Source organism: Glycine max, chromosome 6 (assembly GCF_000004515.6).
Source record: "Glycine max cultivar Williams 82 chromosome 6, Glycine_max_v4.0, whole genome shotgun sequence".
In the NCBI taxonomy this organism is placed as follows: Eukaryota; Viridiplantae; Streptophyta; class Magnoliopsida; order Fabales; family Fabaceae; genus Glycine; species Glycine max.
Window position 1 is genome coordinate 2,952,244 of NC_038242.2, and position 18,389 is coordinate 2,970,632.

The 18,389-nt window shown below is 32.9% G+C and overlaps 3 protein-coding genes across 5 annotated transcripts; 1 reads left to right on the top strand and 2 right to left on the bottom strand.

The window, feature by feature from the left end:
• The first annotated feature begins 1,678 nt into the window (after positions 1 to 1,678).
• LOC100785499 (phosphatidate phosphatase PAH2) lies at positions 1,679 to 10,639 on the top strand. Of its 3 annotated transcripts, none has more exons than XM_006581178.4 (12): positions 1,680 to 3,230; positions 3,838 to 4,525; positions 5,122 to 5,432; positions 5,565 to 5,638; positions 7,350 to 7,434; positions 7,700 to 7,786; positions 7,881 to 7,953; positions 9,085 to 9,128; positions 9,213 to 9,341; positions 9,443 to 9,541; positions 9,824 to 9,914; positions 10,259 to 10,639. In XM_006581178.4, exons 1-11 carry the CDS (start codon positions 2,268 to 2,270, stop codon positions 9,878 to 9,880), a joined length of 2,610 nt encoding a protein of 869 aa, XP_006581241.1. In that variant the 5' UTR covers positions 1,680 to 2,267; the 3' UTR covers positions 9,881 to 9,914; positions 10,259 to 10,639. The 3 variants fall into 3 exon arrangements, 1 of the variants encoding a protein (XP_006581241.1); XR_414566.4 differs by having other exon boundaries at positions 1,682 to 3,230; positions 9,824 to 9,956; XR_414568.4 differs by lacking the exon at positions 10,259 to 10,639 and having other exon boundaries at positions 1,679 to 3,230; positions 9,436 to 9,541.
• Positions 10,640 to 14,636: 3,997 nt separating this feature from the next.
• Positions 14,637 to 15,242, bottom strand: LOC106799125 (polcalcin Phl p 7). The gene has a single exon (XM_014777121.2). The coding sequence runs from the start codon at positions 15,176 to 15,178 to the stop codon at positions 14,891 to 14,893; it is 288 nt and encodes a 95-aa protein (XP_014632607.1). The 5' UTR covers positions 15,179 to 15,242; the 3' UTR covers positions 14,637 to 14,890.
• A 1,764-nt stretch (positions 15,243 to 17,006) lies between these two features.
• Positions 17,007 to 17,495, bottom strand: LOC102662531 (polcalcin Phl p 7). The gene has a single exon (XM_006581179.4). It carries the CDS (start codon positions 17,423 to 17,425, stop codon positions 17,138 to 17,140), a length of 288 nt encoding a protein of 95 aa, XP_006581242.1. The 5' UTR covers positions 17,426 to 17,495; the 3' UTR covers positions 17,007 to 17,137.
• Between the last annotated feature and the right edge of the window lie 894 nt (positions 17,496 to 18,389).

Genomic DNA, 18,389 nt, shown 5'->3' on the forward strand with positions numbered 1-18,389 from the left:
TAGTCATAAAGGTCATGCTAAGAATTAATGATAAACATAATGATGAGCTTAGAAATACATATGTTAGCTTTATGAAAGAGGACCACCATCTTCTTGCGATCGCTGTTGTACTATGAGTCAAATTAATTGGAACAAAATCCCATTCTATATGCAAGGTGCATGTGTTGTGTTTGACCATTCCACTTTAGTATTAAGCTACACACAACATACGTTACGGAGTAACCGTTCCCGTATCTAGTAATTAAGTTAAGGATATGACTGGATAAGTTCCACGGCTTCCTTTCTTGTGCATCAGGAACGCACTAATTATTCTCAACAAAATAAACTTTCTGCACCAAATGTTAAAATGAGTCAAGTTTCAATGATGTAAATACGTAGTAGTCTATATTTGCTGTAAATAAAATTATATTTTTTAGGTCAGGGGATTAAGATAAGGAAATGAGAAAAAAAAATACTGGTAGGCTGGCCCAGAAAACCTCACAAGCAAAGGTGGGTTGTTGCTTCTTGCACCTCCAAAAATTGCTTCCTGCATCTCTCTGAAATACTTTTTTATCTTTCTGATTGGTCAAATCCAAAATGTCAAAGATGTAATCAATTCCGAGTTTAAAATTACATTTTGATGGGTCAATCCAAAGCCAAAAGGGTGCAAGAAGCAACAGCGGCAAAGGTGAGCCTTATGACCCAATCCGACTAAGTCCACAAACACAAGGTGATAATATGACCATTTTGCCCCTCCTAAATGACACATCATGCCATGTTGTTCAATTTGTATTTAAGTGTGTTGGACTGAAATTGCAATTTGTTCCTGCAATTGGGCCAAGAGACAATGGACCAAAAGCCCAAGAAGAAAACTATATCTACTGAACAAAGTTCTGGTATTATTTATCAGCTAAACCAAGCAAGAGAGACTGAGGATGGAACGGAATTTGATAGAGGAATGATATTTGGACATTCCATTATTTTAAATGATAGAGCAATGATACCACCAAGAGAATTTGGCTCTGCAAACATGTCCAAATTGGAACTCCCACTCCTGAGCAATAAGTCTTTGAATGATGGAGCAGTACGTAACCCACATTACAGCTCTAGTATGATTATGAAATCCATCCGTATTAATTAATTCGGGTATTAGGAGAAGCTCGCCATGAATTTGTGTTTTTGTTTTTACGTTATCCTGCTTTCCAATGCACCTCAACTTGAGAGAGCCAAAGCTATAAATAGGCGTTCAAAAGACTGGAAAGTGGAGCGAAACAATATATGCTCTCCAATAAGAACATGTAACATTGATTCAAAACAGATAGAACATATCCCAAGTCATATACATGTTTTGTACGATTGTGTCCATTTGCATCCGCAGAAAAGTTTGGCTGTGGTCCCCTTCCTTTTCAAACAAAACAACAACCTAACATGACACATGAGAGAATCATAATCAGACTTCACTCTCTAGTGGTCCTCAAGCAATGCCATCTATATTATTATTAGGTCGATCATGATCATTGGAAAGTGACGGTCTTTACGTCATTTATTATTTCTAATTATAGAAAGAGAAAATAATTCAATTAAATATACTAGTATTGAAAACATTTTCTCAACAAGGATATCTATAATTATTCGTGAAATTCAATTGTGTCAAATTGGTTGATGAAAATAGCAAGAAAATAAATAGTTTTACATAGCCTTCTATTTTATACAACATTTTATCTTTCTAGTTATAAGCTATGTCATGTGTAGTAATACTTTTCCTTTCCGTGTAGGCTTGTATAATACTGTTATCTTAGGAATTAAGGATGAGTGATTTGATTTGTGTATGAAAATGGTGAGAATGAAGAAGCGTACGTGAAGCAAGCACTAGCGGCGGGAATTGGACATTGAAGGTTCGAACGGTGCGAAATGCGAAAAGAACCAATGAATCTGAAAAGCGGGCCCCACATCGAGCCACGTATGACATAAATCTTTCTTCTTCTTCGTCGTCGTCGTTGGTCTTCACCGCCAACAACCTCTCCTCCTCGTCCCTCCCCAATCGCAAAATTCAATCGCTTCTTCTTCAGCTTACACTACAGGATCGCCTCTTTCAAATCAATATCCATTCACAATTTATTAGAATATCCTTTTTCAATAATTCCGCGATCCACACTTCCCCAAAGTCCACGCCCTACGATTCTTTCTGAATTGAATTATTTATCCACGTTTTATTTTTTCTTAGATTGAGCGTTACGAAATCGAGATTGAATTTATGAGAGGGAATAGAAGAAGAATAATTAGGGAGGATGCAAGCGGTGGGTAGAATAATTAGTCAGGGCGTGGTCAGGTTTTCAGGGCCGTTTCATCCGTTTGGTGGCGCCGTTGATATTGTGGTGGTGGAACAGAAAGATGGTACTTTCAAGTCCTCTCCTTGGTACGTTCGATTCGGCAAATTCCAAGGGGTTTTGAAGGCAAGGGAAAAGGTTGTTGATATCTGTGTCAATGGGGTTCAAGCTGACTTCCAAATGCATCTTGATCATACAGGGGAAGCCTTTTTTCTCAGGGAAATCGATGCACAAGGACAAGAAGAAGAAGATGCTATTTTGATGTTTCCGTCTTCTTCCGCTGATGATGAGGCAGATGATCACTCTCGCTCTCACTCTCTCAGGTCCAAGAGTTTGAATTATGATGCTGCAGCTGCTGCTGAGGTTGTGGGAAGGACTACTAGTTCTCGCCGCTCCCGGATACTTGGCCTTGTCTTTGGGAGAAGGTCTTTGAAGAGGGAAGATGGTGGGGCTGTTGGTGATGGTGATGGAACTGAGAACAGGGTTGGTTCCTTGGAGCGGGCCCAGATTGCGGCTAACTTGTTAGACATCAAGTGGTCCACCAATCTCTCCGCGGAACAAGGGCAAGATGCTCTTGCTAACCCGTCTGGGGATGGTGAGGTGGTTGTGGAGAATGGTGAATTGAATGAGGAATCTTGTTTTGATGGTGAGTGTGACTTGAATGGGAAGGAAGTCATGTATGATACTGCAGGGTCTGATGTGCAAGTTGCATGTGTGGAGATGGAGGTTGAGGCATGCGTAGAAAAGGGATTGAATGGAGAAGAGCTTTCTATTGATGCGCCGGGTAAAAATAGTAATGAAACATCATCAGAGACTTCCAAGTTGGGCGTGGATTGTTCTAGTGAACAAGCTCACGGGGAAGTTAATGTCCATGTCCACGATGATGAAGTCTTGCATGGTTCTGCAACTGTACTGCTAGCTGAGGTAAATTAACAAATTCATGGACAAGTAGCCTTCACCAAGTAGCCTTCACCTATGGTTTTGGCTTGAGGAATTGGAGAGAACTAAATACTAGTAACTAAGCAAATAATGTTCTCCAATCAAAACTGGCTATATAATATATATAAAACCGGTTGCCAAGATGCCAATTTTGTTTACTGAGATGAAATTGATGGCTGCATTGAAGGTCAGCAGCAGTGGCCGGGATAAAATATCATACGGCCAATTTTGATTGGTGAATGACAGCACTAGTATTTATGGTACTATATTTAAGTTTTGTCCAATAAGAAATGATACTAGATTCTTTGCATGGAACTTTTTACATGTCAACTGGAATAGTTAAAGAATCATTCTCAATCCCTAAAATACTTCTACTAATCCAGTAACCCACTACTAACTATATGAAGAAAGTATTCAAACTTTTTATGTTCTTAAGGTATTAAATGCATTTACCTTTTTCATTTAATACTTTCTTACAAAGTATTAGGAGGTTCTCGTATGAGGGTATACCACTATAGCATTGCTCATAATTAAATCAAGAAAACATTTACTTTGTTTCGGTTGGCACTAACACCCTAAAGTTATCCTTTAGGATACAGAAGCTGAGGAAGTTATTGAGAATGCTGCTCTTGAGTTTTATTCTCGGGTTCAGCAAACAGCTAGTTCAGATTCTGATGATGTTAGGTACAATGAGGTGGTTGTTGAAGAGCAACCAACATCTCCAAAACCTCAAACTGTCAAAATGAGCCTAGGACATTATTCAAATGAGAAAAAAGTTGAGCCAAATTGTGTTATCAAAAATGTCTCTAGCACACTATCATCTCCAAGTAAAGCATCAAGGAGATCATCATCACCAAGTTCAGAGGACGAAAATTTCCTTTTTAGTGACCTTGACAAAAGTGTAATCAATGATCGATTCGAGAGATCATTCTCCCCTGAACATGTAGATAAAGAAGATCATGTTTCTTATGGGAATGACACTGAAAAGTTAACAGCAATATCCAATCCCATAGTCATTCCCAGAACCATAGCTGCGGTGGAGGAAGTTGTGCAGCTTTCGGGATCCTTGCCAAATATTTCTTCTGGTAGTGACATCATGGTCGAATACGATGTTCATTATCCTTTGAGTCAATCACTGGACTCAAATTCCACATCCTTGCCATGGGCATTTCCTGGAAAAGATGACTTGGAATGTCTAAAATCAGATGAAGACAAAAGAAACCAGTTACCACATGAGGAGCAAGGTGCTAAGGATTACAATGATTCTGGGGAATTCAAAGGTACTGTTCTGAAGCTTCCCCTTGCCAAGAGAACTTATATAAGTTGTCTTTCTACTGAATTGAAAACAATCCATGTCTTTAGATAATATTTCATCTCTTCTAGTAGTGTACTGAATATACTGTTTTTATGGAATGATAATTGTTATACATTTTATAGCAACAAGTTGTAAATTTCACTGAAGATTCAGAAGCGACTTTCTATTTTGAACAATAATTTAGTTTGAGTAAACTTGTGTATTTTGCCAGATCAAAATGAAGGGTTTTGTCATTGTTGTAGCTTTGAAAAAGGCTTCTCAAACATTAAGCTGTAGCCTGTAGGTAGTTACTATACTAATTTATCATTTATGCAAACAACAGTCACTGTAAACACTTGTTGTGTGAAGGGATGGGAGCTGACTGTAATTCAAAAGCATTCAATGCTGAATATCTGGTTGGTAAATAAATACTTCTTTGCATCTTGGGGGATAATAGGCTTGTTATTAAGATTGGTTATCATTATTTTCTATGGGATTTAGGCATGGTGTCTTTTGAAAGTCCATATATATTTAAACTGAAAGGCATGATACCAGCTGACCAAGTTGAGAAAAATCATACAGGAGATCCATCAACACACAACCCTTCCCCTGGTGGAAGTTGGAGAATTTGGCCTTTCTCCTTGAGGAGAGCAGGATCTAGCAAGTCTATGTTGCCGCCTTCTCCAAGTAATGCCAACAACGCTACTTTTGTTAATTCTCCAGAGAATACGACTAGTACTGATATGAACAAAAATGAGCTCAAACCCAATTTAATGAAAAAGAAGGTTAAGGAAATGACTCCAACCTCTGAACAGCTAGCCTCATTGAATCTGAAGGATGGGATGAATACTGTAACCTTCACCTTCTCTACAGCTGTGCTGGGGAAGCAGCAGGTAAATAATCATGAGTTTCTATAGTTTTATTTTAAGAACATGAAGTTTACTTCTCGTTTCCTTTTATGTACATTTCTTCTATTGAAAACTCTCTTCTACCTTTATTTCTTATTTTTTATGTTTGACTAACAGGTTGACTGTCGAATCTATTTGTGGAAATGGAACACTCGTATAGTGATCTCAGATGTGGATGGTACAATTACAAGGTGAGGATACATCTTTTTGAAAATGAAGCTGTTTTTAAAATAGATAATGCACTCAGACAACACTGGTGAATATTCATTCTTTTAAAGGTTGTTTTTCTTTGTCATTTTCTTTGTTAATTTGATGTTACCTACCAAATAAAGATAATTGGTATCTACCTAAAAATATGCTCCTCTGCAAGCTCATTTAAATCTTAGAGCTGGCTGACTTCTTTTTCTTTTTTTTTTTCCAATCAAATATGTCTTGCCTCTATCAAGTGAAAGGATATCCACAATTTGCTGTATTCCTCCATGAGCTTACCAATCCATGCTTTTCAGACCTAGGAGTAACATATCACACCAAATTTCTTTAAATATATGTCAGGATAAAATATATTCTGCTATGTATCAGTAAACTTCTACTATGTGATGTTAATATGGTGGTGATTGGCAAACAATTAGATTCTCTATGGATCTTGTTTCTTTTGAGTACCAAGTGTTTCTTTTCCCTATCCTGTTATCACTTGAAAAAAAACTAGGTATGGACTTTCCAACCTTTTTTTCAGTTTATAGTGCTAACAGGATTCCAACATCATAGTTCATCTGCCTGTTCAGCATGTTCAGTTGTTTGCTCCTAAAACATCATATGAATTTTATTTCGTGCTTTTTCCTCTATCATTTAGTTGCCTTTTTGTTTTACTTCCCGTCATACGCTTTTTAGAATTAGTATGTTCTTGCTAAAATATCTAATGAAAGCACAATACAAACAAAAATCTATCAACTTATCAAGCTTGGATTATAAATCCAATAATTTAGTATCATTATGGGGTACTTGTGGTAGATTGCACTTGGAACAATTATGAAGTAATGCGGGGCATATTTTCTGGAGTTTCTCTTCATGTTTGCTTCTTGTTGGTTGAATCTGCATACATAGATTTGTTTACTTGTGCTTAGACTCATTCTCTTATAAACTGAGCTTTTAACTTCAAAATTTGTTTAAGGGAAATTAGACATGTGAAATTTTTTAATGGTTTTAAAATACTTGGGTTTGATTTCTAATGAAGAAAAACTCTATGGGGCAGTTCTTTGATGTGTACTGAAATTTGATGGAAGAAATTTGACCATAATTTATGAACTACTTATTGGAGTTTTACATACCTGTAGAAGGAAAATGTCATTCACTTTGGGTTTATCCGATAATTGAGCTAGACAACCTAGGTTGGCCAGTTGCCAATCAACAACCCCGATTGTATGTAAAATATTTAAGTAGATAAAGATCCTTGTTTGGTCTGCACTAGTCAATACTCTTGATTATTGTAAAGTTGGCAGGTATAATTAGTTTCATAATTACCATTAGACATTTAAAGTTGAATTGACTGACGATTTATGGTACTATTTCTATGAGAAAATTTACAAGTTGTAGCAATATCTTGGCCAATTTTGAGTTGATAAGGTAAAGTTAACATATTTAAGTGATTTTTTTTTTGTTGGAATGCCAAAATACATTATGAGTAGTACATAAGAAAGTAAGACAAGATGGACAACACAACAGAAAATAAAATTGTAGAAATTGTTTGAATTTGAATACCCTTTCCTTCTTCCTGCAAGGACTTTTAACATCCTGATAAGCTTTTGCCTAATAGAGTCCATGTCTTTTGTTTCTCTTCTGTTATTTTCAAAAGATCTAACTCTAGTATGAAATTGTAATTTCTTTTTCTTGTTTCATTTCTTACAGGTCAGATGTTCTTGGTCAGTTCATGCCTTTGGTTGGTATTGACTGGTCACAGACAGGTGTTGCACATTTATTCTCCGCAATCAAGGTTTGCTTATCTTGTCCTTGAGTTTAGATGTTTTGAGACTGCTACAATATGATAATGTGGTTAAATCCTCTGCATACACTGATCATACACCATTGTTTTATCTGTTAAAGGCACTAAATTGTTTATATTCTAATATGATTAATTTTTTAGGAGTTTTATGATGGAAACTGTACCTATGTCCTGCCCATAACAACCATCCTTTGATCTCTTTTCACCCGTGTGGTGTCTCTCATGATCTTTTCCATTGTCAATCTCACGTTTACAGGAAAATGGTTACCAACTGCTTTTTCTCAGTGCTCGTTCAATTTCTCAGGCCTATATTACACGGCAATTCTTAGTTAACCTTAAACAGGTGATGTATAAATTTAGCAATAAGTTTCCAATCCATATGGACAAAAATATAAAAGGAAAGAAAGCCATTTGCATTTTCATTTTGTATATTGCAGGATGGAAAAGTTTTACCAGATGGTCCTGTTGTTATTTCCCCTGATGGACTTTTTCCCTCTCTATATCGAGAAGGTAACAACTCTGCTTGTCTTTGTTTTCTGCTGCTTCTTATTGTTCCCTTTCTTCCAAGTTGTACAACTTTTTTTGTTTTTCCTTCTTTTTTTATCCAGGGGGGTTAGGCACCACTTTTATCTAAAGCAATTGTTAAAAACTTTCTTTATTAGATGAATGAATGCAGATTGTCTTTGTTGATACTTGAACTTGGATTTCACAGACAGAACAAGAAAAGGGAACTTGGTTATTAAAAAGCTGTTTTTGAACGATCTAACACTTCACTGTGTCTGTCTTCAGTTATTCCCCCCCCCAAACAAAAAAAACAGTACTGAACTACTGATTACACCTAACTGAAACAAATCCTACTTGAATAATTAAAAAAAAATTCCTTTTTTCATGTCTTCTTGAAGAATGAGAAGTTCTTTGATGAAATTCAAGTATTTTAGCTAAAGCAGTCTGCAAAGCCTGCAACGAAAATCTGGAGTCTGTACTTTTGCGCCCTGTTTTACCTTAAGTGACAGATAGCTTTTGTACAAGAGAAAGTGATACATGGACACCCCCTAATTTTAAACACCTCACCAACACCTTTCATTTATCTCTCTCTCTTCCTATGACATCATAAATCCTATCATACAAATAGTTTTTCTCCTTTTTTCTCTCTCTCACTAGGTGTTAGATACCAATGTGGGCATCAAACATTTTCCTTTGTATAACAGGGTTTGGAAGGCTATAGTATTGTGCTAGGAACCTCTAAGAATAGTATAAATGGGCAAAATTGAATAAAATAAAAGCATTCAACTTTTATTCCCTTATATCACATGAAGACACAAGCTGTGTGGGCTATGTTTGTTAAAAGGATTAAAAGTGACTAAGTTTTGGATTTCTTTTATGGCATGATTTCTATTTTATTTTTTTTTGTATTCTAGTTCGTATAAGACACCACCATGTGGAGCTGTGGCCAATATATGTAGGATTCTTGTATGATTTTTTGAAGTTTTCTTATGACTCATTGACCACTTAATTTTGATGTATGTATACAAGAATGTGAGGATTCATCAAATTTTAATTTAAGTCTTTGTATGAAATGCCCTAGTCTTGCATTTATAATATTTTTGGACTAAAACATTTTTTTTTCTCATCTATTTCCAGTTATTAGGAGGGTTCCTCATGAATTCAAAATTGCATGCTTAGAGGTTAGTTTCCCGCTGCTACATATTATAATGAGCATATTACAGTCATAATGTTATTAAAGTCAATTTGAATTTTTATGTCATCAGGACATCAAGGCACTTTTTCCTTCTGATAGCAGTCCATTCTATGCTGGTTTTGGTAATAGGGATACTGATGAAATCAGCTACCTTAAGGTTGGAATTCCCCTAGGAAAAATCTTCATTATTAATCCCAGGGTAAATAAATCCTTTTTTTAAAAAGTAAAAATTTCCTTGGTGCTAGAAGTTCCTAAAATGTTTGAAGTTCGTCAAACCTTTCTTATTTTTTAAGTTCGCAGGGAGAGGTGGTTGTAAACCGTCGTGTTGACACAAAATCATATACTTCTCTGCATGCTCTCGTGAATGGAATGTTCCCCCCTACTAGCTCTTCTGAGCAGGTTTAATCTTGAAGAATCTTTATTTTTATTCTCTTTCTCATAATTTCAGTCTTGGGGATTGTGTTCCACAAATTTTATTGCAGTCTTCCTAGAATTTAAAATTCAAAGTAAAGCATGTTGAGTGTGAGAGCTGGGGTGGATCTTTTTATATTTGTCTGCTGTGTGATTTATCCTGGTTACGTTATTATGCTTTTAAACTTTAGTGCAAATTTCATTCTATTAAGGAATTTTTTTGTAATCTTGGTTACTTTTGGCCGTTTTCTTGCTTAACCTTGTTTGCAGGAGGACTTTAACTCATGGAATTTCTGGAAACTACCCCCTCCTGCCATGGATATTTGAAAGGGTCCCATGAATTTTTGGGCTCAATTATGCGGTATGGATGGGCGCAGGCTGTCCTGCTTCAAAAATTTTATGGGTAAATTTATCAGCTCTACATAATCTATCCAGACTCCAGGATTTAGTTTTAGTAATTAGATACTTGATCTATTTTGCATAGGTTTTTAACTCAAGTGTTTCCTTTAATTTAATCAGAAACTTTATAGGTAAATATCTTTACAATTTTCTAGTATATGTTCAATATTTCTCCTGGAACTGAAGTATTGAAGATATTAATTTAATATAATTAATTTTATTGTATGTTATGGTGGTGTACGTTTGTCACCACTTCGTTTGTGCAATTGTTCATGCTACTTCATTTTGTCGTTTTTGCTAATACAGGTTATATGTATCTGAGCCCAATGAGAACCACCTGATTCTGTTGATGACATGCACTGTGAATTGATTAATCGGAATGCATAGCAATTTGAAAATTTGGTGGATGGGATTCGTATGAAAGAGCAAGATGGAACTTCTTCCCTGTTTGACGCTGCGAGATCAAATCCATTTTTGTCGTTGGTTAGTTTTAATGTTAACCCGTGACCACCAAAGTCATGAAATCACACACACATTTGATATCATTTCTTGATTATAGATAGATTAGTACACAGCGAAGTCCTTTTCATTTGATTGCAAACTTGTATATGTATGTAATTATGTACTTGAGTGATGCCTCTTCAGTTTTATTATTCTACCATATAGAAAAGCTTATACTTGTTTTCATTCGTTCTTATTTTACAATAATTATAAATGAACACCTTAATCACATAAACACCTATTTAACATCTCTTATTTCTCTTTCTTTCTCATGTCACATCATCACTTCTATCTCTTGTTTTTTTTCCTCTCATGTAGACTGGTATTGAATGTTCACCCAACATTATTCCTTATTTTTATGTGTTTCTGTCTTCTACATGCGTAAGTTTTATGACTTCAGTGCAATGTCCATTATCAAAAAAATTTCATACAGTGAAACATACTGAGTTTATTTAAATTTATTTCTTTAAAAATATATTTTTTAATAAAATAAATATATTTTTTTTATTTTTTAGTGTGTTTGTTTAAATTATTTCTACTTATAATAACTTGTTTTATGTTTATTTTGATAAACAAATTCTATTTGCTTATTAAAAAAATGCTTTTTTAAAATAATTTGTATGTCATATCTATACTCTTTTTTTTTCTTGTGTCTCTCAAGGTTTCAACAAGCGCAGCGTGCTCATGCATCTTTATCCAAGAAATAAAGGTCTGTTTGTTTAAATTTATTTATTAAAAAGTATTTTTATTAAATAAATTAAGTTTTGTATTTTTTTGATGTGTTTGTTTAAATTGTTTTATCATAAAAATATTTTTTTAAGAAGCAAATTCCGAGTGGGTTTGTTTAAACTTTAAAATAAGTATTTTTATAAAAATATATTTTTAAGAGATAAACAGAATTTTTTTTCTTAAAAAAGTAAAAAAAAAATTGCTTATTTTAAATTAAAAACAATTTAGACAAACATGTCAGAAAATTATAATACTATTTTTTAAAAAAAGCACTCATTTTAAAAAATAAACTTAAACAAACTAACTCATATATATATATATATATATATATATATATATATATATATATATATATATATATATATATATATATATATATATATATATATATATATATATATATATATATATATATATATATATATATATATATATATATATATATATATATATATATATATATATATGCATATGCATGCGCACTCTTATAAAAATGTTTTTTATAATTATTTTTAAAAATTTAAACAAAAGGATAGTGAAAAAAGCAAACACAGTCATTTATTTTTTGGTGAAAAAAATGGTAAATATCTTAAGCAAATTTACCAATCACAACTACTCGACTATTCTTTGAATGTTAGGAGATCTAGTTAAAGAGAATTGCCTATTAAGTGAATGGTGTTAAGGAGAATCAAACTCACGTTCACAATGAAAATGAAAGTTAACTCTGAAATTTTAGTCCATTATAACAATTGGTAGTATATGTATTTATATTACTAGAAAGTTTATCGGTACATCTGAGCTCATTTGACCTTTATCGAAGAAAAAATAATTATAAATTTTTCTCCTAATTATTAGATAAAGAAACTATTAAATGTTTTAAACCCATTTTTTTTTCATCTATTTCTTTCTACAACGATAAAAAAAAAAAAAAAAAGAGCAGTGAAGAATTTTAAGGTATTTAATGTAGGCTTCAATCTTCAATTTTATGAAAAGTTTTCATCTTTGAAACATATACAAAGTGTTCTATTCCAGAATAATACTTTTTTCTGAACACAAATATAAGAAATAAAATTTAATTTATTTTAATTTAAAAAAGTTAATTAATGTTATTTAACTTTAATAATCTCATTTAAAAATATTTTTACTAAATTATTATTTATTTAAATTTGATATCAAGAATAAAAAAAGAATTATTGAAATTATTTACTCAATTAATTAACATGAATTTTGTTTTCTTTATATTTGAGCTCGAAGGGAATACTTATTTCATAATTTTGAGTCATTATTCTTAAAAATAAAATATTATATTTTATGTTAATATATATATATATATATCTTTTTTTTATTTTGTGACATGTCTTTTACAAAACTTTATATTAAATTAAATTAACATTTTTAATTAATTATTCAATTAAAATAAATTCTTACTTTAATAAATTTTAGTCAATACTTCAAAATTTTCAATTAACAATACATATAATGAAGTATCTATAAATTACTATAAAAATAATATTTAATTATTTAAAATATTTTCATAGGTTCATTTGGATTCTGATACGAGAGAATACAAAACTGAAAGAAAAATTAGGGGAAAATAATTTCTGAATATTATTCACTTCTCCAAATCTGAGTTAATCTCTAACTGCTTCAACTAACTAACTTTGTTTTCTTATCTATAGCATTCTTTTGATATTGCGATTTTCTAATTATTTTCCTCTTGGTGCCCTTATATATACTACATGTACCTCTATTTTACTATTGGGCGCCAATCATCCAATTAAAAATTATTCTTTATTACAGTTTCTATTACGTTGGGTACTTATACAAGTATACAACATTTTTTTAAAGTCTTGTATCAATTGTATGTTAAACTACACCCAAATTACCATTTTGTTTGTATTTGGGTATAGTTGTATGTATTATATTTTTGTCCTTTAAATGTAATTAATTGTCATTAATTAGCACAAAAATTAAAATGTTAGTAAGTTTAATTTTCAATTAAATAATCATTTCATTTTATCACTTTCTCATAATAAAAATAGAGTAAAGTATCAAATTAGTCATTCACTTTTGAAGGTGCTGTCAATTTGGTCCCTGAGATTTAAAAAATATCAAAATGATTATCGACGTTAGATTTCGTTTGCCACGTTAGTCTCTGTCGTTAATAGTCTCTTAACACCGTTACTAAATGTATGATGTGGCTGTCTAGGAATGTCAATTACGTTGTCTAACTATAGCAATTACAGTCTACTGCATCTGGCTGTCTAGGAACAAACTGATTTTTTGAATATTATCAATTTTCTGTAATAGAGGTTATTAGCAAAATTAAGTTTTTTATGTATAGACAAGCGCACCTGTTGCATTTGTTTTAGTATCTTGATATAGGTCTTCTTGTATTAGGGAGACTTTTGATTTTCTTTAACTGCGGGGTATGTCCCATTTATTATTGTATCATTTTGGATTTAATATAATTTACATTTTTCCCAAAAAAAATGTATGATGTGGCACGTTAAGTGCCACCTGAACGCATACGTGGAATTTCCACATCACTTTCTTCTACTTGTCACGTAAAGAGAGACTAAATTGACATTAAAGGGACTACAATGACATTAATTTAGGTGATTGTCTTTTTCTCCAACACATAAATATGATTGTTTCTGTCAAGGCCAACAAGTGAAAAAAGTTGTCCACCAAAATACCCCTTCAAAAAAAAGTCATCAAGTCCAATAAATGGCCTACAGCTAGTAACAAAGTCTTTCTTTCATGCATCAAGGCAAACATATAATCTATAGAACTATGGTGGCTCTTGTGGTATAGGAATAGTGTCTATTTTCAAAGCCTCTTAAACCAAAATCTCAAACCTTTCACTCTCAAAAACTACTTCAACGGTTTAAACGCAAACAACAATACGTTTGAATGATATAGTGTTAGTTCAACTACGCTGCTTCAACACGAGAAGACCAAGTGCAGTGAAAAACAAAACCCTTACCTCTATTGGAAAGCACCGATTGCGTCAATCAACACTGGAGGGTAACGATGATCGACGTGGAACACATAAAAGCACTAATTGCGTCAATGAACAGTGAAGGGTGGCGAAAAACGACAATCACCACCACTGGGAGAGCAATGATCGACGTAAACCTAGCAACGCTATCCTTCAACCATAGGAGGGAGAAAATGATGAGAGGGAATTCATCACGTTTTCAATTAGACTGAAAACTATTAGAGATCAATTTGACACTATATACAAAAATTGACTTTTCATTTTCCAATATAACATTTAAATTATATCATATTAGTCTCTATAACGTGACATTGCTTATTTCCCAATTACACTTGACACGTGTGCGTCCAAGTGATACTTAACGTGTCATATCACATTTACTAACGGTGTTAGAAGACTACTAAGGATAGTTACTAACGTGACAAACAAAATGTAAAGTCGATGATTATTTTGATATTTTTTAAATTTCAGGGACTAAATTGACGGCACCTCCAAAAGTGAGAGACTAATTTAGTACTAAATATCGAAACATAAGAACAAAGTTAAAAAGGAAAATTGTTAATCTGCATATAGTATGGAGAAGAATCACCCTTTAAGAGTACGTACAGTTTTTAGGAAAATGTTTTCATACTAATCAGCGTTTCGAATTCCCTTAAAAAAAAGGGAAGAATTGAATTCAGTGAAGAACAAGCGGAAAAACTAAACTAGCGTGCGATTCTGACATTGAAATACTTGTCTGCAAAGTGGGCAAGGTTTCTGAATTCGTTATCATCAATGAAACCGTCACGGTTGGCGTCTGCGGACTTGAAGGCTCGGCCACTACTACATGAGGCCAAGAACCCTCCGGTGAGGCGCACGGCGCGGCGCAGTTCGGCTTTGCTGATTCTTCCATCTCCGTTTGTGTCAAATGCTGTCATCAGCCACCGCTTAAACTGCTCCACCGTCATCACACGCTTCCCATCACTCCACACATTACGCTCCATGAACGCCATAATATTAATTAATATCAATGTGCTCTTTCACTGTGAAACTACGTATTTGTGTTATGTCTAGCTCTTGATCACCTTCCAAGCTTGCCTTCTGTATTTATATTGCCACTTTTGTTTTCCTATGTTGTTAATTCATGCACCTATGTTTATCATTAATAATTACGAAGATATATATTTATTAATTTGCATCCTTTGTGGGAGAATAAGAATCATATCCCTTTGGTATTTTGCTGGTTGGAACTGCATGCTGCTTAACAGGATCTATGTATAATATATAGGGGCGGCACAATGTATAAAATTGTCCCTTTTGCTATGTACGTGGTATATATACAGATAACCCTTTAGCCTTACTTCAATTATGGTTGCTTATGTTGTGCTTTTAGCCTTTCTCTTCTATTTTTTTTTATTTGGTGTATATATATATAAATAGTTATGTGTTTTATTCTCTTTGCAAGTTGGTATGTATAGAAAAATATAAACATAAAGTTATCCGTCCTCACCCTTCATATGTAGATCAACATTCTAGAATATTGTAAGCGTATATGATCCTCTTCATCTAGATAGATACGTGTTGACTTTTTATAATGATAGATTCAAAGACAATCTTAAATCGACGTAAAAAATATAAAATAATTATTTTTGAAAGATTTTTTTTAGTAGTGGTGGAGAAAAAAAAAAGAGCATGCATTTGAAATATTAAATCGGAAGCTTTAAATTAAACGTGCATTAATAATTTATGGTTTATGGGTCTGCCAACTGCCATGTTAAAGGCAAACTAGTTCTTTGAACAAATACTAAAATAATACTAGCAAGAATGTATTTTGTTTTATTAGATTATAGACACCAGGGAAGAACGATAAGGAATTGTGAACCTGTCCATATATAAATCATACATGGCAAAACTAATTTGTCATCAATGAAGCATGAACATTTAATTTGTATTAAACAATTATTAAACGTTCTCGTTATTTTTAAACTCTTCGGTTAAATAATCAATAATCTATACTCTTGTAAATTAGAAAGGAAAATAACACATGATATTCGATAAAAATTAGTCAATGTTTTCCATGAAGATTATTTTTAACAATACTATAGTCAGAAAAAAAATGAAAAATATTTTTCATTGGTGAACACCTAAAGTGAACACCTAAAGTGACATCTAAATAACATTGGTGAAGATAAATGGAAGACAAGGGAAGGTATGATAGGTAATATAGGGATATAAGAAGAGAAATACAATACATGTAAATGAAATGTTTGATGCATGGGTGTTCATATATCATCACTAGTTCATATCCGTCGAGTTGTCATAGTGATCAGATACTTTGCACTCACACGTTATGGAAACAATTTATATAGCAAAAAATCTTGAATTTGATTCTCATTGTGTGTGAAAACTTTTTAAACCAAGATCTAATACAATTATTTTATGATTAAAGAGGATCTTTCTCGAATTTTTTCTTGTCTAATTTTACTCTTTCAATTTCAATCGTTGAATTAAAAATTATTTATCGAATGACTTCTAATACATATTGGCCACTGGTACTCTAATTGTCATTGTATTATATTTGATTGTTTTTTTTTCTAGAGTCCAAGAAATATTCTTTGTTGGAATCGATTAAACTTAATATTAATGATTAAACTGAATCAACTGCACATCAATCCATCCACACACTTAGTGGGTGTACTAGTATTTGGGCGTTAAAAAATCGTAATTCTATTTATTATATTTGTGTCCTTTCAATGTAATTATTACCTTCTCATTTCATGAATCACACGGTGGATGCTTATCCAAAAAAAAATTAATCACAGGGTGGATGCATAGTGAACCAAAAACCTTCTCTTTTGATTGATACAAACAAATATAAAGTTATAAGGACAAAGTTAAAAGAAACTCCTTAAAAAAAAATGGATCGGATGAGAAGAAGTGAATTGAGTGCAGGAGAGAAGAAAGTGAAAAAGTTAGCGTGTGATCTTGACATTGAAATGCTTGTCTGCAAACTGAGCAAGGTTTCTGAATTCGTTTTCATCAATGAAACCATCTTGGTTGGCGTCTGCGGACCTGAAAGCCAGGCCACTATTCCATGAAGCAAAGAGCCCTCCGGTGAGGCGCACGGCACGTCGAAGTTCGGATTTGCTAATTCTTCCATCTCCGTTAGCGTCGAATGCTGTCATCAGCCACCGCCTAAACTGCTCCACAGTCATCACACGCTTCCCATCACTCGACACATTACGCTCTATGAATGCCATGTTAGCAACTCCTATTCAAATTCAACCCCTCTCTAGTCTCTAAGTATTTGTGTTATGTCTAGCTTAGCTTCTTATCACCTTCCAAACTTGGGTTCTGTATTTATATTGCCACATTTGTCTTCGTATTTTGTTAATGCTCTCATGTTTATTATTAATTACGTACGGAGAAACATGCAGTATATTCAATATATTAATTTGCATCCTTTGTGCAAGAATAAGAATCGTATCCCTTGCTATATTTTGCTGGTTGGTTGGTTCTCCTAGCTTCTTAATTAATAGGATGGATCTATACGAACTAAATTTTTAAATATATGTATGAAATTGTCTCTTCTTTTGCTATATACCATGTACGTAAGTTGTATATATAAGAGATATTATCGAGTCGTTTGGAATCATCATGATTCTCACTAATCTTTACTTAACATATAAGTAAATGTTTTAAGTTTTTATTTTGTAAATTATAAAATTTAAGGTTCCAAACTATATATCTAATAATTTCTCAAATGTATAGATGGAAAAATTTTGATGAACAACAAACACTTTTGTTTTTATATGACATGATACGATAAGTATTTAATATAAAGACGTTGTTTATATATCATTATTCTATAGGGTAACCCTCCCACTAGTGGGTGGTAACAATATGGTGATTTGGATTGGTTCTTATTTCAATTAAACAATATGGTGGCTGTTGTGCTTTTAGCCATTCTTTTTCTTTTTTTATATAATCTTAATTATGATTGATGTGTTTATTCTTTTGCAAGCTGGTATTATTAACAGAAAGTATAAGCATAAAGTTATACGTGTTCCTTCCTGTAGATCAAGGCTGTAAATGGCCCTCTCCATTAGGCATTATGTAGTTGGAAAAGAAGAGCATTTGAAATTAATTAAGGCGAAAAAACTATATAAATTAAGCAAGCAAGTTATTTATACAAATACTGAAATAATATTGGCAAGAGAAGAC